Below are 22,468 nucleotides of genomic sequence, written 5' to 3'. Positions count from 1 at the left end.
TTTGCTGCACATCTTAAAATAAAGCCTGCAAACTATATGTAAGTAATATGTAAGTTTTCTCATTGTGTTTTTCTTCAGCACACAGGCTAACCTAGCATGATGTTGCTGTTGAAATGTGACTGTAATGTTAGCACTGTAGCTTACATAGCTATGCTAGTTCTGCTAATATTTGTGCCCTCCTTTTCCACTCTTTGTTATATTGTTGTATGTGACATAAAGCACCTATTAAATGTGGCAAGTGCGGAGTTAATGTGTATAGTTGGTTGAATTTCAGCCAAGTACGAGTCCTTAATTATAGATCAACTTGTTTGTGACCTTCTAAATATGGTTTACATTATTGGAGCCGACTAGAAATGAACAAACACCCCTATATTCACCTTTACACTCATATTACCCAAGATAATAGACATAATAAGAGTAAATAAGCCATTTACAACATAAATAAAGTAAAGCTCGTGTGTGTTGCTATGAATGTGGGAGAACAGGAAGTCATGAATGTTGCTATGACAAGGAGAGAACAGGAAGTAATGTTGGGGGTTCGGTGGTGAGTTTTAGCTTGGAACGGCTTATGGTCTCAACAGTAGCTCATGTTTTTATTAGGTGTTTTATTAGGGATTATTGTGTCTGTTGTGGGATCCTTCAAACCAGCAATTAAAGCCTGTTGGTCCAGCAATCAAGTTTGGCAACATTAGTGATACCTAATGACAAGTGTAGAATATTACATATCATTCATAGCATCTTTTGAATGCCTTATATTTAATAATAATAATAATAATACATTTTATTTGTATAGCGCTTTTCAAAATACTCAAAGACACTTTACAGAAGAATGGAGTTGAATAAAAGCAAGCAAGCAGAGTAAAAGATACATTAAAATACAACATTCATTCATTCGTCATCAATTAAAACTTGAGAAAAAGCGGGGCGGGGCACAGCAGTCAGGTATAAAAAGTTAGACATTAAAAACAGATTTAAAGAGGTGGGTTTTTAGTTGTTTTCTTGTTTTATATATTTGTATTTTAGTTCATTTAGCCATTTTTAATTAATTAATTAACATTTAATTAACTTAACATTACCTTTAACTTAAATTTAAATAATTTAACATTAACATTTAATTAATTTATTGTCAATATATTTTTTAAAAACTGGCAGTGAAGCTACAGAGTTCAAACTGTGAAATGGAGAAAAATTGGATAAATGGGACAGTAGCGCTTCTTGGAGCCACACACACTGTCAGACGCAGGCTCGGACAAACACAGCTCATTAGCATTAAAGCTAGACACACACAAACATTTTCCCAGTCACACTTACTAAAAGCACTTTTAAACTGTCTTATTTGAATTGTGGGATCTCTTTAAAATTGTTGTATAATGTGACCTATAAAAGGAAGATCAAATGATGGTTACTTACATCCGTGTCTGGCCCCTTATCAGCTCCTGGACAGGAGAATGTGACAAATTCATGGCACCTCTTGTGGACCACAAAACAGCAAACTGTAAAAAGAGGGAGATGAGAGAAGAATGACGTGAGATTGGGAGTGTAAAAACGACATAGATGAATGGAAACAGGGTTGAATGAGAAAAAGGTTCAATGGTTAAAACAGAATAAAAGGAAACAGTGACAGGTATTGAAGAAGCGAATGAAGCCTCAGCTGCTTATCATGTGTCCAGATGGCCTTCATGGTGTCTGCTCTTTTTACACAGTGTGCTGCCACAGCTTGGTCAGACAGCAAATAGACACCTACATTTTTCAGCACCCCAAACTGCACTCAACCGGACACAAGTAATGGACATAAATCTGCATGGAGCACTTGTATGTCTACATACTGTTAAATATCATCAGTGTGCATTGCAGTTGGCAATAGTTCAAGTTGCTATGTAAGCCGGTTTGGAGGCATTAATGGTTGTGTTGAGAATTTAGACATATTTTAATTCACACCAAAATAATCACCCTGCATTTTCTGGATCAGTCTATGATATTTTGTAGAACCTGTTGAAAACTTTTTTTGGTAATGGTTTTATTTCATTTGAACATGCATCAGATTACAATTGAGTGCATCACATAATCAGTTCATAGTTCCACATGTCCAAAAGGAGTAGGAAGAAGCAAAGCTTATTAAATCCTACCCCTCCATCTGGTACTTTTACAATCAGTAACTGATACATTTGTTCACTTCCTGCTTTCCATAATACAGTTTAAGGTTTTTTTTTGTTTTTTTGTTTTAATAATGCACCTCGTACCGAAGTACCAAAGATATGACCATCCAATGACATAATGGGTACCATAGTAACTGTCAATATAGTGATATATATAGCACATCATGACTGGTTCAAGACTTTTCATCCTTGTATTTAGCAAACATCAACTGCTTGTATTGTTTCTTAAATTGGCTCATCGTTGTGCATTGTTTGAGGTCCTTACTCAATCCATTAGTAGTGTTTGATTCCACATACTGAAAAGCTATGGCTTTTTAACGTAGTCCTAGCATAGAAGTGTTTCAAATTTAGTTCTTCCCTGAGATCATATTTCTCCTCTCTTGTAGAGAAGTATTGGATGACATTTTTAGGTAATTGGTTGTTTTTAGCCTTTATGCATTATTTTAGCTGTTTTTTCAAAGTGCTACGGCCATTTTTTGTGGAGTTATTTGCACGAACGCTCGCAATGTTACAGAATCCTTTACAAAAAAAATCCTGAACCCAGACGGTGATCCAGATCACCCTCAAAATGTTAACACTTCTTCCATATCCCATTTGTGACAACTCCGGAAATAATTCTCCAAATCCATTCACTTATTTTGAGCACAAACAAACAAAAACACAACGTCTGCACTGCGATTTTTTTTTTTTTTGAGGTAAAAAAGATTTAAGTCCAGACGTTTCTGCTTTTTAACTAACTACAGTGTGTTGCTTAGCAGACTGACACATCCTTGCTTGTGTCTGTGCCTGTCAGACATTTGAACTCGCACTTCATGTTTACAAGGCCAACACTTGCTGCATGACAATGAAAGCGTCTTACTGGTGGTGTCCATAGTCTTCACTTAGCGCTTGAACCCTGAGTTCACTCCATTAGTGGTTAGTGTTTTATCCTTGAAGCCATGCATTTTCAAAGACCTTGTCGGTGGGACAACATATTCATCTGCACAGTGACAGGGAAAATCCATTTGTCACATTAACACGATTTAACTACATGACGTCACCTGTGCAGAGCAAGACAGTCTAATTACATTGTGACACAGCTGTCATTCTGTATTGACATATGATACATATACAAATATGTGCATTGAACATATTTTTAAGGATATGCATCCATATGTTTGACAGCATGTAATACACACTATACATAAGGTGTACTTTCACAGTAGAGCTGCGTGGGTGAGAGCCACTTAGAAACCACACAGTCTTATTTATACTTCTGCTTTCCACAGGGATTTTACCTTTTCCAAAAAAAATGTTTTTCAACTTAAAATGCCCAGGAGATGTACACAGCAGTCAGGAGCTTAAGAAAAACATAGCATGTTGTTTTTGACTAACTTTATCCCTACTAAAGGGGGGGTGTTCATTAATAAGGAAAGGTTGCCATTAAGGGGAAATAAATGCAGCCTTCCACACGGATGCATTACAGCACCACAAGTTAACCCTGACTAGCCTCTGATGCCTCCGAGGAGCTATTGGTCAGCACAGTCAATTACCAACATGGAACCACGGGCAATAAATCAGGCCGCACCAACCCACAAACTAGACACATCATACATCTCAATGATTCAGTAGCAACATTATTCATCCGACAACAGACGCTGCTATGAACGATCCTAAATGTACTCCAGAAAACAGTGGGCCACACAGGATGTCAGGTTGTTCTTCCAAATCTAATCAGTCTTGTTTCATGGGTTACAGTGGAAGGAACTCATTACTTCTTGAGCTTTAATAGCCGTTTCTCTAATCAACAATGATCAATAGGGATGCGTAATGACACTCAGTGTCATAATGGCAACATAAACTGAAGTAACCGGAAAAAAAAAAAACATGTGCTTGAAGGCGATATTGTGCAAGTAACATTTGTGTTGCTCATCACACCAGCACATAACACTTCCTCATTATCCACCAATCACGGTCATGGCGAGGTGCAACCACAAACACCAGCATATTGTTACAGTAATTTCATTCTGTTCGATTAATACAAGATTATTGCATGTAGAATTAACTAGCAAAAATCAACACAATTGTGCATCAATAATCTCTGCTCCAATTGTGCAAAATGTTTGTATTTAGACAGCGGCATGTATGCATGTACTGTAATTCTTTGTATTGCTGCTGGTTTGGCTGGCTGTGATTTATGATTTGTTGTGGATTTTATTTCAAATTGGTGAATTTATTACTACTACTACAATTATTATCATTTTATACAAATGACTGGTCCTTCCTGTAGAACCCAGGTGTTGATGGTGAGCATAGGAGATAAGGCTGGAACCGTAAGGCTGGACATGTGTTTTTTTTATGTACATTAAACAACCACAGACAAAATATTTTGAGGACATGACATAATTAGTATAATGACAACAAGAGAGCAAAATTGAAAGTAAACCACTTGTAGCTTCTTCTGTACCCATGGGAAAACATGTCACTAAGGTAAAACGTCACATTTGGAGTCTGAAGACCAGAGGATATAAACAGAGATGCCAGAAAAGTTGACTGGCAATAGGTGGCATCGACTGCCGTAACCTGTGGCATGTAGGGTTTGATACCGGATGCCGATTGTTTTGTGTGAGCAGCTTTGAAAAGCATTTATCTGCATATGACGATCACGTGTTGTTTGCATGCAATATATTAAGTAGCATTCTTTACACTCATATAGTACCTGTACAGTAAAGATTAAAAAAAATTATGACATTGGAGTAAAAAAATATGTCGAGAGATTACCCATTTTCACGCTTGCTGAACTGAGGTTTGCATGAACTCAAGTATGATGAATTTTCTAAGTTGTTTTGTGCAGATTTCGAGGTCTGGTCATGCATGACTTCACCTACAAAACTGCTAAAAAAAAACAAAACAAAAAAAAAACAGAAATGCAAAACACACACCTAAAGGAAATCTCTGATTTTCTGCTATCGTCTTGTGAAATGTCAAGTGGTTCAATGCATACATCACCCCTGACACCTAATGCAGAAACATCTCCTTTACAGAGCAACCTTAATTGGAACATGGCATTGATAGAATATCCTTGCTAAACAAGTGAATGTATGGTAAAAAAAAAAAAAACAGTTGAAGCGTGTTACTTTTGTGCGCTTGAAATTGTGTGTGTCTCTTTTCATTTGTAATTTGAGCTCGACAGGTTCGTTATATATGCCTCTGATGTAATCTTTCGAATTGTCCCTGGGCACAATTAATTGTAAAGCAGCTGAATGTCGAATGGCAGCCTTAAAATCAATACTCATTGACTTTCACCGACAACAAACAAACGGAAGGGTTCAAGGGTTCATTGAAGCAATTTTCTGGCAGTTCTGTCTTAGAGTAAAGGTACATATAAGAAATTACATTGATTTCACCATCCCCATAAATGCTGAGATACGCATCATTACATTTCTGTTACAGCTCTAATTGACTGTAAACAGTTCGTTATAAAGAACTAAAGATACTCCATGAGTACTCCACTTTCCACCTATGACATGGGCTCAAGTGCTGTTACATACAGCAAATTAAAATTCTTGACTCATTATATACACAAAACATTTCAGCAGCAGCAGTTGATCCAACTATCCCCTGACCCTGCAGCTGCTGTAGAAATATATTTGACGAATAATAATATTGCAAAATTAGATTTGTTCACATATAAATATTATCTTAAAGTTTGTATATATTGTAAAATAATCTTTAATGCCGCAGAGGGAACTCATCAGAGCAGCAGCCGGTAAGACTCCATGCTTTTCATGCACACAGTTCATTTGAAAGACTACTTACAGGTTTCTCTAGGTGTTGTTTGGGGTAGAAACAATATTGAAATTGGCTTTTTAATGTCTGTGTGTAATACTGCAAATGTACATATATATGGTTATATGGTTATATGGTTAGAAAGAGCAAAAGCCAAACAGGGCATTTAGACTGAACTTTAAGATACTGTTTGAAACACTAACTGTTGAGAGGCAAACTGGGACAACACCGGGGTGGTTTCCAAGGCAACAAGGCATAATAAAGTTGTTATAAGAATCCAAGCAGCCCAGCTTACAATGAACCCTAGGCAATGTTATTGAACTGAGCCAGAGTCGCTGTTGTGGGAAAGACAGCAGACGTAAAGTAGCATCAATGACTATGAAAATATACCCAGTGATATTGTATGCTCCAGGCCAAGCTTGCTGTTTACTGTACCAATCTTTCTGACATACTATTGAGTCCAAACAGTAACAGGAAATAACAACGTTAAAATCAAACCGGCACAAAAACAGTCCCCTCTCTAATAAGCGGAATGAAGATGTTGAAACAATAGGTGCACACAAAAGTTATTCAAATAAATGTCCTCCATTCCATAAACATCAAAATGTTGAGGGCTTGTAAAGCCTTAGTTTTACACTATAACATCTATAAACATGCATTTAACAGCCGAAGAAGACATAATCAGAATGATTTATGAACCGGAACTACTCTCTTCCAAAGATAGAAAAGATAAACAAAATTCCTCAAGCAGCTGCAGACACACTATAAAAGCAACTATGCAGACACTAAACAGGCCATTTACTCTGGCAATTTTAACTGGTGCCTAATTACATAGCCCTCTTTAAAAAAAAAAAAAGTCCTCACCTCTATTGATTTTAATATTTTTTTATCGTAATAAATGTATGCATAGGGTATGTGCATGATTTGCATGCCTTGGGAGATTTTAAGGAGCAGATATTAAAACAGTATTAAATATTCACAGTCAATAATGAGACGAGAACAGTAATATGACTTATTTATCACAGGCATTCATGCTACCAAGGCCAAAAAACAGCTACTGTATGTAACGTAATGGTTTGGAGAAGATTTCATTTAGTATGTGCATGTACAAAATCACCTGCACGGTGATGAATCGTTAGCGTGCAGGCCACTCAGCTAGGAGACCCAAGTTCGATTCCACCCTCTGCTACGTCTGTGTGGAGTTTGCATGTTCTCCCCGTGCATGTGTGGGTTTCCGGTTTCCTCCCACATTCCAAAAACATGCTAGGTTAATTGGCGACTCCAAATTGTCCATAGGTATGAATGTGAGTGTGAATGGTTGTTTGTCTATATGTGCCCTGTGATTGGCTGGTGACCAGTCCAGGGTGTACCCCGCCTCTCGTCCGAAGAGAGCTGGGATAGGCTCCAGCATGCCGGTGACCCTCGGGACTTGTATACTTGTTTGTATATTTCTTAGGTATATCTTTTGAGTGTTAAGTTGCTGTGTGATGAGTTTAATGTGCTTTGATGACACAGTGACTGTTACGTTGAGTTATGACCTCTTGCAATTTCCAATGGGTTGACAAGCTCTTTGTGAGTTTATTCACATCCCATAATTAGCTCCTGTCAAATAATGCAAATAACAACTTTGCACTTTTCTTTGTTCTCATAAATATATTTGTGCTACATAAAATGTGCAGCTTTCCAATTTGTATAGTGGCTTTTGATAACAGTCAACAATAGTTGACTAAAGAAGTTGATATTAGTATTGAGATGCCAATATCAAGCATCTCTAATTATTAGGGGTGTCACCAGACAAATGAGAGGATACACAAGACTGGGTCTACGATAGGAAACAAAATTTTAATATTACTTTTGAGAAAAGTACAATACATAACAAATAAAATCTTGTATCTTGTATCTCCATCTTGATCTTGCAGTATGAGATCTTGTGATACTCCTCACTATATCATTATATTTTCTTATTAACAAGTTCTGCAAAGTCTGTGCTTCACCACACAAATATTACTGATCAGTCTGTGTGTTCATGCAGCTGACATTTACAACTAAACAACAGAAATGCTTATTTCTGAACCCCATGAAAGCGGAGCAGTTTGGTTGAAAGCAGAATACAAACTGCCATGGACCATGTAATCCAGCAGGACAGCAACTAAGTGCGAAAAATAGCAGTCAGTGCAGATTTGTCCTGTTAACAGGTCCAAGATGGCAGTTGAAAAGAACAGGGGCACACTGGTGTGAACATTTGCTCTCCCATGAGGGCAACTCTTTGAGAACCTGGTAGGTCGTCTCTGTTATGCAATCAGGCTGTTGTTGTCTTCAACTACTCAACACTTCTAATCAAGCACAAAAGAACACAAGATCGCCACACTATTTTGTTTGAAATTTAAAAAAGAATAACACAGGAATGCTGTTCTATTCATTAGAACAGTTTTTAAGATCATATTACAACACCTGAAACAAACACTCGTGCCTCCCTCGATTTAACAACTACAAACACAACCAGGGAATTTAAGGCTGGCTTGGAAAAAAAAAACAAAACTTACTTTCACACAGAGCTGTGTTACTTTCAACTGTGTAGAAAAAAACATAGAAGAGGCTCTTATTTCAACAACCTGACTAAAGACTTCCAACAGAAAAAAGAATGTCTTGGAAAATGCTCAAAAAGGGATCTCAAAGCTCAGCGGGCTGAGTGGGTTGGCCGCAGCTTCCTGTTTCAAGGGCTGGACTTTATTTGGACAGCTTTACCACGGCAAATACACTCTGCATTCTATTTGTTATCTGTAAAATGTTGCTCAAGAATCATCAAAACAGGAAGATTTATGGGCAAAAATCCAGTTATGTAATTAGATTGGTTGTTTGACATTGGTTAATATTATGGACAACATTGAGTGCTTTCTTTGGAGGATGAATTACCCGATTCTGCTTTGGAATCTCTCCTGAAAACTCTACCTATATTAAATATAGAATGAATCATAACTACCAGTATGTATGATCGTACATTTATGACAAATACAAACAGATGGATGCTTGAGATTTTTATAAATCTTAATTTAAAAATTATGTTGTTACACAATACATTCATTCATTCATTTTCTATCGCTTTTTCCTCACGAGGGTCGCGGGGGTGCTGGAGCCTATCCCAGCTGTCTTTGGGCGAGAGGCGGGGTACACCCTGGACTGGTCGCCAGCCAATCACAGGGCACATATAGACAAACAACCATTCACACTCACATTCATACCTATGGACAATTTGGAGTCACCAATTAACCTAGCATGTTTTTGGAATGTGGGAGGAAACCGGAGTACCTGGAGAAAACCCATGCATGCATGGGGAGAACATGCAAACTCCACACAGAGATGGCCGAGGGTGGGATTGAACCCTGGTCTCCTAGCTGTGAGGTCTGCGCGCTAACCACTCGACCGCCGTGCAGCCCGTTACACAATACACTGAGGTCAAAATGGTCCCAAGGGTTCGCTTTGGTGGAAGAAGTGCAACAGTCTGGGCAAGCATCACCAGTCAATCCAAAACATATTTGGTGATTATAGATGGCTCTCATAACCCATCATCATCCCCCAATTCCGCCAGCACACCCCCAACTTTCTGTTCATGGATGACCACATCGTGCTAGAATTGTCACAGCTTAACTCCAGGAAGTCAGAGTGCTATGTGCTATGGCCAGCAATGTCCCCCTGAGGCAGATCTGCGTTTAGCACTTGTGGAGGAGTGGAACGCATTGCCTCAGAACAAGAACATGAGGCTAGCTAGGACCATGAGACATCGCTGTCAAGCTGTCATTACAGCTTGACAATGACAAGCAATGTTTGGGGGCATCTTTGTTAATGTATAAATTGTTGGGGTAATAAATATTGCACTAATGAAAATTTTGCATCTTCTCATTCATTAACGATAATATTAATGCAAACTATTGCTTATTTCATTAAAATTCAGTCCTAACTCATTGTGAGTAGTGAATAAGTGGTGAGCATGCCAGTAAATTTACCTGAGATACAGAGTAAGTGATAAAGTGGAGACTTAATAGGATTGTGAGTAAGACAAGATAATCCAGAACAAGACCAGTTGACTTTTTGCGGGACAAGCTTGTTGCAAAATACTTTAAAAAGAAAACATATAAAGAAAAAAAAACTGTTTAAGCAATTTAATTTTCACTATTAACAACTTCCCCACACTGACATATCCATGATGTCATTATGCTATTGGTTTTATTACAGCCACAGTGATGTCAGCAATAACATAGTTATTACAATTGTATGGTGTGTGTTATTGTCAATCTGTTTACTATCATGATTAATGATAATGAAATTAATGAAATAATTCCATTACTACTATTACCACTAATAAGTTTCATTTCACTAATACCACTGTGGCTGGTTTAATATTTTTTCCTCTATGTTATGGTCTTGTATAACCATCATAGACATTTGCTGATGTAGTCCTGTTTGTTTTTGTTGTTCTGTTCTTGTCAATGCAATTGTTGTTGCTGTTGTTTTTGTCTCTTTGTGTATTGCTGCCCCTCTTGTCCCCGTACTCCCCCTTCTGTTTTCTTTTTTCTTTTCTATCCCCTCCTGCTCCAAATTAGCATAACAACAAAACATAAAATAAAGCCAAATAATACTCCATATGCTGAATATTGAAGTGGTATTACTGACACTTAGTGACCACTGAAGAACAGTATTAAAATTTGAATGTCTTTTTCATCATATTTGAAAATGCTTAATTTAAATATACATGTGTTTTCATTAAAAATAGGCTGTATTCAACCACAAAATACATTTTTCAAAAACTATGATAGAGTGAAGCTGGGAAATTTGATGGGCAAAGTGGCGAGGGACAACTGTATCACAGATGGCGTACAAACTAGTATCAAAAATTGATAGCTTACCATGTAATTACATGGTGATCCAGTTTACTTTATGCACAAGGTAATAACATGTTTCTATGTTTTTTAATCAGCGCTTCCTCATCTTATAAAATATGAATACAAACTGAATTATGGCAATAAATTGATACTCTACTTTATTTCTGTTGTTGTATGAATTAAACAAGAAGTGAGGATGACAAAAAGTGAAGCGTTCCATCTGACAGTTTTGCAGTAATGTGTACTAATTAGAAAGCTCCAATTGTTTATTATATCCAACATGCATAAGTTGCTCAACAGAACAATAACTGAAAGATGAGGGTGCCAGTCATGAAATGGTTGGGGTCATGGGACTGGAACACAGTAGGAAAACAGTCAAATAAAATATAGTAAAATATAACTCGAGGAAAATGCTTTGACTATAAGATAATGACTGCATCTACAGTGTAAAGCAGCAACAAAGCCCCTGAATGGCCGGGAAATTATTAAACATGTCAAATAGTTATACATATATCCACAAATTGGATGGACAAATAGGTTTACACAATCCTGAGATGGAAAGAATGGGTTAATAAACAGCATTTCGATGTGTGACAACTGTAACATTAAGCATATCAACCACGTCTTTTTTTTAACAATTTTAGGTGTCTGTAAAATTAAATACATAACACACATGATTTATTTCCGCAGTGCGTCTTTCTCAGTCCTAATGCCGCATGCAGTCGATCATTTCCACATGAGTTATAGCTGCAAATGGAACCAAAGATGTCGATCCTTGATAATGTCCCTGCTATTGCTCATGTTATAAATTATCCTCCACAACAGGGCCTAATAAATAGAAAACACTGTCTCACAATTCTGGTGAAAAATATTTTTTCATTGGCAGCATTCTGGGAATTCATGACTTGCGACACCTACAGAAAGCCTGCAACGCTTTATTTCTGTCAGCTGGTGCCAGGACGCTGAATAACTCACAGGCGTGAAAGCACGGCCTTAGGGTTCGGGCGTAATGAAGGCTAAATTAAATTATCGGTATCATACTGTTAAATAGGAAGTACTTTTTTTTTCTGTACAAGAACATTCATTTCATCATCTTCTGCTCCCATCATCACCTCTCTTTTTCTTTCTTTCTTTCTTCCTGCTAGGGAATAAGCACCGTTCAGTATTGTGTTGCAGATACCCACTGGACCATTAAAGTGATGGTCATAATAATGAGTCGCAGTCGTCTTAATGCAGCTGAGGCAACCAGCAGAGGTGCTGTTGATTCAGTCTCAACTACTGGTTGTTTGTGGCTCATAAGATGTGCTGTATGGGGAAATAAGCCATATTCAGCAAGACCTTGGCTCTGACACAACTCTTCCAGGAAGCATTATCATGTCCTATTTGCTTCATCTTGGTTTGTGTCAATGTTTATTCCTTAGAGGGAGTTTTTCCTTGCCTCGGTCACCAAATTGCTGACTTGTAGGATTTAGTTCACTCTGAGGAGCAATATTTAAATGCAATATACTAAGTTATATATAAGTTATATATACTTGGGTTGTTTATATTGTTTATTTTTCTATATTGTGTATTTCGTACTGCTTAACTGACTCTGTACTCTTGCTGCTGTGCAATACAAATTTCCCCACTGAGGGACGAATAAAGGCATATCTTAATCTTAATCTAATCTCTTAATAATTCGAGACCTGTTTCTGGGATGAAGTGCTCTCTGAGAACCTGTTACAAATTGGTGCTATTATATGTCAATAAAATTGACTTAACACTGGCATCAAAACTGGAGTTCAGAACATTCAGAATCACGCATCATCCATACTTTAAAGGAAAATTAAGTCAAAATGTACATTCTCACATTGCAAGTGACTATAAATAATCACTGCATCATGTATAAAGGCCAAACTGGGTGTGCATTCATCTTCTTCCCAATCCACAATCCAAACCTGCTGCTTCCCCCTGAAAATGTCACAGCTCCATGAAGTTAAAAAGGACCCTTTGAATAAATCAGGACCTTATTCCCTTTATTAAAAATGAATCGAAGACATATAATCCCAGGTAGAGTGTGAAATAATGACTCTTTTAATCATGGACTAATAATAGCTGCAAGGAGCACACTAATCCGAGTGTTATATAGCTGGTGTTAGAGTGAAAAATTGTCTTAACACTTCCTCTCACGATGCAGGCTAGTATGCCAGTAGTGCAGTGGGCCAAAATGAGGCCACAGAGTAACAAACAAATACAACATGCTTGTCGAACACAGGGAAATAGCAATATGAGGAGAATTTGGGGAGCATTAGTCATCAATAGTATTTTAATGGCGAAAGAAACAATGATTAGAATGTAAAAGCATAAACCTGGGAATGTACGGAACCAAGGTGAGTAAATAAATAAACACTCAGTGACTCAGCATAGAATTCTGCCAATGTGGAAAGACCTTATTAGAGCTAACATAAGTTTCTGCAATCAGCAGTATGCGCTCGAACAACAATGAGGCAGAGGATGGCCATGAAGGAAGTAACATTAATGGAAAGAGAATGCAGCTGTCGGAAAGAAGACAGTATCAGACATGTTATAATACAGTGGAGGCAAAGAATACAAGAAAATAATTGTCTCAGACATAACAAATGACAAAAAGAATAAACATGGAATGTCCCTTGAGGCTGCACTGAGAGTGAAAAAGGAAGGACAGGGATAATGACACTGAAGTTTAATTACAGAGGCCAATTTCTGTGCATGTTTTCCTTTCTCTTCCTTGTCCTCATCTGTGGTGAGCTGACCAGAAGAACAGTTTATTGTTCTTCGCACAGCCTGAAGTACAGTATGTGTGTTCTAAGATAGCACCACACTATTACCATCGCTTACATAACTGCATCATTTGCTCTAGTTTCTCTGTCCAAATCTTCTTCTTATCTGTTTTTTTTTCTTCCCAAACTTTGAATAACACAACTGAGCAAGCGTGCAACACGTTTCAGAGCGCTGACGCAGTTGCTCAGAGAAATGGCATTTGGACACAATGGAAAAGGGAGACACTCTGCTGCGAGAGTGTGTGTCATTGCCCCCTCATTATCAGTCAGTTTGGACTTTAGCATAAAGAACACACATAGTTAAAGAGCCCAATAACATCCCGTCTTAGAAAGTAAACAAGTAGAGCATGAAAAAGAAAACTGTTGGTAAGGAGGCAATTATATATATATATATATATATATATATATATATATAAGTCATTATTATAGGGATGTTTAGCTAACCAGTTGGGGTGAGTAAAGCACTTGAAAAATAATTTCCTTCTTTCTGTTCCCTTTCATTTTTGTTTCATTGTTATGTTGTTTTTTTTAATGAAGTAAATGTTTTAAATAAATACAAATATATTGTCATCACCATAGTTTAAAAGTCAGTCCAGGATGACTATTAAATTATTATAGTCTATTAAAAAGTTAATTAAAAAAAAGTAAAAAAGTAAATTATTAAAAAGTAAAAGTAAATTAACTATTAAAAAGTCTATTAAATTTAACTTTAACTCTCTTTTTGTCCCCTCCCCTCTTTGTACCTGCATGTGGAGGAGGGGCTACATTGACTGGCCGCATGTTAGCCTCGCGAGCCAGCATTTGAAAGGTTAATGCCGCAGAATGCCACATATTTTGTTTTTACACAGAATGAGCAAGGCTAGTGCATGAACACATACGAACTGAGGGGTGACATTTGCTCAAATGTAGTGACGAGGAAGCACGGGAAGATGACCAAAGAAGATGACCAAACGATGGTAGAAAGGAGCTTTCATCCCAACTGTCAATTATTGTTGCTCGCTACATTGCAAAATAAATGCATTTCTGGAAATGTTCTGGAAACTGTTGTCAAAATTAACACTGTTAGTGGTAACGTGAGTGCTGGCAGCAAAGAGGAGCTGTGGTTCATTAAGGGAAACATGAATTCCGACATGTAGGTGACCCTCATTTTAAAAATCTGATTAAGATTAACTATATTAAAATTGAGCATTTAGACCAGCGTAAATACAGCCAAAGTGGTGTGCATCACTGCTTTTGTCCATATAGTGTAGGGATCGACCGATATGTTTTTTTTGGGGCCGATGCCGATACTGATTTTTTTCCTATCACCCTTAGCCGATGGCCGATTTAGCTTGGGCCGATACTTGTGGTCGATACTGCTTTTGCTGCCTCAATTTACATGAAAAAATGACCATGATAACAAATATTACAGGTCTCAAGTTTAAACAAATATTTATTTAAATGTAAACACTGAACACAGAAGGATTCAGCTTTCTTAAACAGACATTTAAACGGCATTATCAACTTATTATCAACCATGTGCAAAACATTTCTGTCATAGTTTAAGTTTTATCTAGCATCGATGTGATGACTGCTCCTCCGCAGGGGGACGCACATCCACCCCCCCCCCCCCCCTTCGCCTCCACCAACACATCACACTGACACAATTTAGTACGATATAAAACATTTATCTCATCATTAAAGTTCGTGTTGTGCACCCTAAAGACCTCTGATAGCAGACACAGTTGCTCCTATCCCACGCGTATTGGCCGATACCGATTCAGGTAAAGAACGCAAATATCAGCCGGCCGATGTATCGGTCGATCCTTAATATAGTGCATGACTGATGAGATCCCTTACTGCATTTTCTGATTGTGTGTCATTCATTCACTGTTATCAGCCTCAGACGCTCACACCAAAATAGCAAGTCATTCATAAAACCTGTCAAGTAACACAAAACACATGACTCCATCACAATAGACTTTTCACAAAATGACATGTGACGTGAAGAATGCACACAGTGGAGAGTCACAATGGCCTCTTCTTGAAGCCATGAGGTCACAGGCACACATAAAGACCCAAACACACGCTGTCAGCGTTGCTATACACCTTGTAATGAGCATGAACTGCACAAAAGGGAAGCACACAGCAGCCAGTGATAAGTGTCGTGACGGCACTTGATGGGGTGGGGGGGGGGGGGGGGGGGTCGGAGAAGGAGGAGATGGATGAGAGTGACGTTGCTAAAGTTACAACTCAGTGAGAAGGTGACTGATGACCTCATACTGGCTACCACCTCGCCATAGAAATGGGCTCATTTGGCAGGACCCACTTTTCTCCTGTCTGTCTGCTTCCTGTGCAAAATTACATTTGTAGTTCATTCATTCATTTTCTTCCGCTTTTCCTCACAAGGGTCGCGGGGGTGCTGGAGCCTATCCCAGCTGTGTTCGGGCGAGAGGCGGGGTACACCCTGTACTGGTAGCCAGCCAATCACAGGGCACATACGTATAGACAACAACCATTCACACTCACATTCATACCTATGGACAATTTGGAGTCGCCAATTAACCTAGCATGTTTTTGGAATGTGGAAGGAAACCGGAGTACCCGTAGAAAATCCACACACGCACGGGGACAACATGCAAACTCCACACAGAGATGCCCAAGCGGGGACTCGAACCCGGATTGAGTAGTTGTGGCCCAATCCGATAGTGATATCAGATATCGGTCCAATACCAGCCAAAAAAATTGGAATATGTTGGCCTCCATCTTATAAAATTATTTCCTTTGCGATGATAGTAGCTCCTAGTTCCTAGTAAGGAAGTATACCGCAGAACAAACACAACAACTGACCTTTGCATGCCAGCAAAGACTCACTCCACATCATTATGATCCTACCACCACCTTGAGCAAAGTTCAACCCTTAAAAGATATTACAACACAAACACAATGCAGAAGCTATTTTCACGGCCGAGTGGTTAGCGCGCAGGCCTCAGAGCTAGGAGATCGGAGTTCAATTCCACCCTCGGGCATTTCTGTGTGGAGTTTGCATGTTCTCCCCGTGGGTTTTCTCCGGGTACTCCGATTTCCTACCACATTCCAAAAATGTTGTACATGTTTATGTGCCCTGTGATTGGCCCGAAGACAGCTGGGATAGGCTCCAGCACCCCTGCCACCCTTGTGAGGATAAGCGGTAGAAAATGAATGAATGTTTAAGTGCAGAAAAAAGGGCTAAGGGTACTTTCACCTGCAAGTTAGTGGGAGACTATGGGCTACATGTTTTGTGACTGATCAATAGTCATTAGCTGCTGGAACTCATTCATTCATTTATTTTCTACCGCTTATCCTCACGAGGGTCGCGGGGGTAGTGGAGCCTATCCCAGCTGTCTTTGGGCGAGAGGTGGACTGGTCGCCAGCCAATCACAGGGCACATATAGACAAACAACCATTCACACTCACATTCATAACTATGGACAATTTGGAGTGGCCAATTAACCTAGCATGTTTTTGTAATGTGGGAGGAAACCGGAGTCCCCGGAAAAAACCCACGCATGTACGGGGAGAACATGCAAACTCCACACAGAGATGGCTCAGGGTGGAATTGAACTTGATTCTCCTACTTGTGAGGCCTGCGTGCAGCCCTGCTGCTGGAACTAAGAAGATGAAATGTGTGTATCATGTTTACATAGGGTGTAATCGCCGACGGTGCAGGGTGATGACATATAGAAAGAGTGACTGCAGGGAGATGGATGAGGGAGAGGGAGAAACGCAAGAGGTGGTTACAGTGAAGGAGTTTCATCATGTGTAATACGGAAAACATGAGCAGGCACTTTATGACCACACAGCTCATCTACATCCCACAATAAAGTTTGTTATTCCTGTGGTAGCTCTACACAGGAATATATTATGAGGCCATCCACACTTTTATATTGTGTGATATCAGCTAGTATTTGTACAGTACACTATGCCATCATAGTATGCATATTGGAAGTAAAAAGTGAAGATAATCAGTCCGGGTGAAATTACATCTCGACTAATTTGAGTACCTGAATGACAAAAAATAAGCACAAATTTTTATTTTTCCTGCTTCGAGGAATCGCTTACATAACCCACGCATGGGAAGAAGCAAGCAGACGTTTACTTGAAGACTGAAGAGGTGAGAGAAAACAACAAGACGAGGAAAAACAAACATTCAGAAGATGTGGAAAGTGTGGGAGCAAACACTTACATACCACAGCAGCACATATTCAATGTTGCAGCAACTCAGTAGATACCCAGAAAGGAGTGAAAGGTCATAGAAAAGGTAGAATTTATGTAACACAACATTAACTGTGTGCAGGGTTAATTAAGGTTTTCCCTTAATTTTGACGACTGACAATTGTGAATATGGTATGCCCACATATCAGTAACTGGTCATCTCTAAGAGACAATACTGTGTAATGGAACAAGGACGTGTTTGTTGTATAAAATGAATCAACGTGGTTAATGTATAAAATATCCTAATGTGTTCCACTACATTCATTTTAGTTTGAACTACTCAAAGTTGTTAGTTTGGAAAACTCAAAATCTTCTAGTCTAGTGTAATCAGCCAATCTGCATTTAGGGTTCATAAATGTACAGTCATCAACATAAGTTAATAAGCAATTCAGTCTTAGTAATATCAATTCATACCTAGACCAATTTCTCTCCTTTTTCAATACCAAAAATATGATTCACCGCAAAGATTAAAACAAGGAACTTAATGACGTAGTAGCAGGGTCAACATAAGGACATGCCTCTTTCATTTAGGTGCTGTACACCTTACTAATATAAATTAGTCATATATATACAAGCTATTGAAAACTTTTTGCAAGCAAAATAAGAAAAATGTCACGTTACTCGACTTAATACAAGAGACAAGGGACAAAACTGCTGATACTGAGAGGGATGGCTTTTGAAAAATGGCAGAGATTGATTGAATGAGTTAATCACTGATACATCATAATCAGCCCACTGATTAATCGGTCGGGCTCTATTGTAAGAAACCGAATAGTGGTGCATTATTAAGTCAAATGTCATATTACCTGGTGTATCTATTATTGCTTTTTAGAAAATTAAAACAGTTTTATCCAATTACTCAAATAACTTTTCAGTAGAATACCCATATATTCAATAGCTTCAGCCCAAATAATTCGCTTCCATGCTACCTAATGAGGACAAGCACTGCAGTACAGAAACCGGATGGATGGATGCTTGCTTTAGGCATTCAAAATAAATAATGCATGTGAGGAAAGTGTATATGAAGAAAAGAACACAGTGTAGTTGGGAGGTTAGGTGCGGCTCAGTATGTTCAATACTTTCATAAGGGTAAGATATTTTTTTATATGGCATTGCATAAACAAGTGCAAATACTGCTATTTCAGATGAGACTTTACAAATGTACAGGTACAGTTACAGTATCATCATCTTGATTGGTCTCACAGGAGTGTTACTCGTGTATTACAGTATAAGGCAGTACTCACACATACGGTATTTGTATAGTGATGGACCTGGGCGTAAATCTCCCTCCCTTTCCCGGCCCCTGCTGGCTTACTTTTACACTGAGCATTTGAGCCACGGTCAATTTGCTTCTCATCCCTTCTAGACTGCTGTAATGCTGCAGTTTCTCTTACTTAGTGGACTCTTTCCACTTTATTTTGGACAAGGTGGAAGTCCATTATTTCCAGTGTCGCATAAGGAAGACTCAAAGGCAAATAGATGAAGATTTTATGTAGCTTTTGCCTGTGATATTACACTGAAATTATATTATTTATTATTATAAAGTGTAAAAACGTCCTACTGCCAAAAGAGGTTGGATGTGTTTTCTGTTATATTTTTGTCTGCCAACTTTCATGAAAAGTAAAAGAAGACTTGGCCGTGGGTCAAGGAAGTACCCATTACATTCTGAGACAGATCCAGCTCAAGGTGTAAAAGTAATGGAGGCCATTTTACTTAATACAGACTTTACACAAATACATATAAATTAATATGCATGAAAATGTGCTATACGGTTGTCTCCACAATCGACCTCCGTATTGGTGTCAGGTACTGGTAATAGTAATAATACATTTCATTGTGAAAAAGAATTATGAGTGTCAATTAAATATTTTGTCTTGGATTAAACAGCACTTTGCAACTGTGTCAGGATTATGCAGGCATGTAGAGGGATTAAGGTAACAGAATAATTTAATGTCCATTCTGGGAACATTTTCTTTTTTTTTAGGAGGAACACTAAAGTGCTTTTCGAGAGCGCTTGGGAGGATTACCTACTTAAACATGGTTAATAACCTCACTGTTAGTTGTGTGTCTAAACACAGCTAAAACCCTCAAAGCAGGGCTCTAGACTAAGGTCTAACCCTGGACTAGGGTGTGGAGCACAAGTTTGTCAGCAATAAAAATATGAAATAATAATACAATAAAATGGACAAATTAACTGGTATGTTGCAAATTGTGTGAAACAAATGTACTATTTGACACAAACCTGAAATTGATTTGATGCCTGTTTTACAGTACTAATTCATGGGAATTGCATTTTTTACAGAAAAAAAACAGTGGTTAAAAAAAAGTGGTTAGTGTGCAGGCCACTCAGCCACACAGACCCAGGTTCGATTCTCTGCTCCGGCATTTCTGTGTGGAGTTTGCATGTTCTCCCCATGTGTGGGTTTTCTCCGGGTACTCCAGTTTCCTCCCACATTCCAAAAACATGCTAGGTTAATTGGTGACTCCAAATTGTCCATAGGTATGAATGTGAGTGTGAATGGTTGTTTGTCTATATGTGCCCTGTGATTGGCTGGTGACCAGTCCAGGGTGTACCCCGCCTCTCACCCGAAGATAGGCTCTTTTCAATTTAAATATATTTCAAAATATAAATCTGTCCTACTTAATATAAAACAGTACAAATTGAGTGTGCAGGTTTATATTAGTGTAGGTGTAGCCAACTTCCAGCACCATTAAAGCTACTTTTACAAAAAGAAAGTAGAGGTGAGCTATTTGTGTTTAATGTAACTTTATTTAAAAATAAAATTTAAATTTAAAATAAAATATTCTTTGGTGAGCTATTAGTAGTTCACAAGCTACCTGTTAAGATATCCTGATAGCATCACTGTTTTAAAGCTGGACACACTATGTGTACGTTGAACAGCTTAGACACACAGCTATTAAACATGTTTAAACATTAAATCAAAAGGAAAGAGTCACTCTTGGTATTGTATCGTGATTTAGTGATATCAGTGAAATGTACTGCACATATCATTACCCTTATGAATCAATTTACACAAATGGCCATCTTGAGCCGTATTTTGACAGCAAAGCGCTTCATGTTGAGTAAATGGTTGGATTGAATGTCATGTTACAAAATAAGAATTTCAGGTAAAAATCAATCGCCAGGAAGCACTTGAGATGTAACTTCAAGGTGAAGTTGTCAGAGGTCTTTTCTGCACTTGTAGATGTTCCGCTTCAAACACAGAAGAGAAAGTAGTAGAAAAACAGAGTTTCATTTGGTATGAAAATGAATGGAAAAGAAAATAACCTTCATCCACCAGCACTTGTTACATAAGGAGCTTTTTTTCCCCCACCAGTTTATTTGTGAGAGGGAACATGGTAAGCTACCATCCATCCATTTTCTATACCTCACTAGGGTCATGCTAGAGCTGTTTTCGGGCGAGAGGTGGGTTATAGTGTATAGGTAGGCAAAACTGCAAGGCTTACTCAAAGTAGGAAGAGGCAGGATACAATCCTATTCATATGTTCATATATTGGCACCGTATCGGCAGCAGGAGAAATCTGCTGCATACAGTCACTTTATGTGCAAAATTTAAAGCATATGCAAGGTGGGTATGTGTGAAAGAGTGGGATTTAGTGCTGAGACAAAGTAGTTGTGTAGTTTTAGCTGATAATGACTTCTTTCTAGAGCTGTGTTTAGAACATGTGTTGTGTTCATATCATCACTTATGAAGGTTGGCTCGGGTAAGAAAATTCGGGCAAAAAAAAAAATTGGTTGGTTCGCAGACCTCAAAGCTAGGAGACCAGGGTTCAATTCCACCCTCGGTCATCTCTGTGTGGAGTTTGCATGTTCTCCCTGTGCATGCGTGGGTTTTCTCCCACGGGTACTCCGGCTTTCTCCCACATTCCAAAAACATGCTAGGTTAATTGGCGACTCCAAATTGTCCATAGGTATGAATGTGAGTGTGAATGGTTGTTTCTCTATATGTGCCCTGTGATTGACTGGCGACCACTCCAGGCTGTACCCCGCCTCTCGCCTGAAGACAGCTGGGATAGGCTCCAGCGACCCTCGTGAGGAAAAGCGGTGGAAAATGAATGAATGAATGAAGCAAAAGCTATCGGATCAGAGAAGATGACGAGGGACTCTTAATATATTATAGCTTTAACGACTAACAATCGGGATCAGGGGGCATTAAATCCAAGGAGAAGGGGTCACAGCAGAAGCCATCAGGCCAATCAGGGATGCAAATGATGAGATTTATAGTCTTATCACTGACAACCAGGAGGAGTAGACAGAAAAAAAAAATCAATGTAGAACTCTGCTACCAGGACAACAGTCCCTTCCAACCAAATAGCAATGAACACACACATCTCCAAATTCAAGGGCGAAGCACTAGCAGTTGAATAGTAATGCTTGTATGAAGATGGAAATGTATTTATTTATTGACTTTAATTTTATCATTATGTAAAAAAAAATATTGGGATACAAAATTGTAGCAAATAATAATGAATTTACTTAAGAAATATGCTATATAACACCCTGGTAAGGAAAATATGGTTTGTTTTGTCCTGGAGAAGTTCAGCATTTTCTGCAGATATACAGTATATCATATAGAAAATATTCTTCAATAATATCCCACATTCCAAAAACATG

The 22,468-nt window shown here is 38.4% G+C and overlaps 1 protein-coding gene across 1 annotated transcript in view; it reads right to left on the bottom strand.

Moving 5' to 3' along the window:
* prkcaa (protein kinase C, alpha, a) overlaps nt 1-22,468 on the bottom strand; it is a 100,873-nt gene that overhangs the window by 61,705 nt on the left and 16,700 nt on the right. Inside the window, exon 3 of the mRNA XM_058072618.1 lies at nt 1,411-1,493. Within this exon, the coding sequence (XP_057928601.1) occupies nt 1,411-1,493 (83 nt within the window). The remainder of the gene's footprint in view (nt 1-1,410; nt 1,494-22,468) is intronic.

The sequence above is a fragment of the Doryrhamphus excisus genome, chromosome 1 (genome assembly GCF_030265055.1).
Source record: "Doryrhamphus excisus isolate RoL2022-K1 chromosome 1, RoL_Dexc_1.0, whole genome shotgun sequence".
NCBI classification, from domain to species: domain Eukaryota; kingdom Metazoa; phylum Chordata; class Actinopteri; order Syngnathiformes; family Syngnathidae; genus Doryrhamphus; species Doryrhamphus excisus.
Note: the sequence above shows the minus strand (reverse complement) of the source record. Positions and strands in the feature narration are given on the sequence as shown.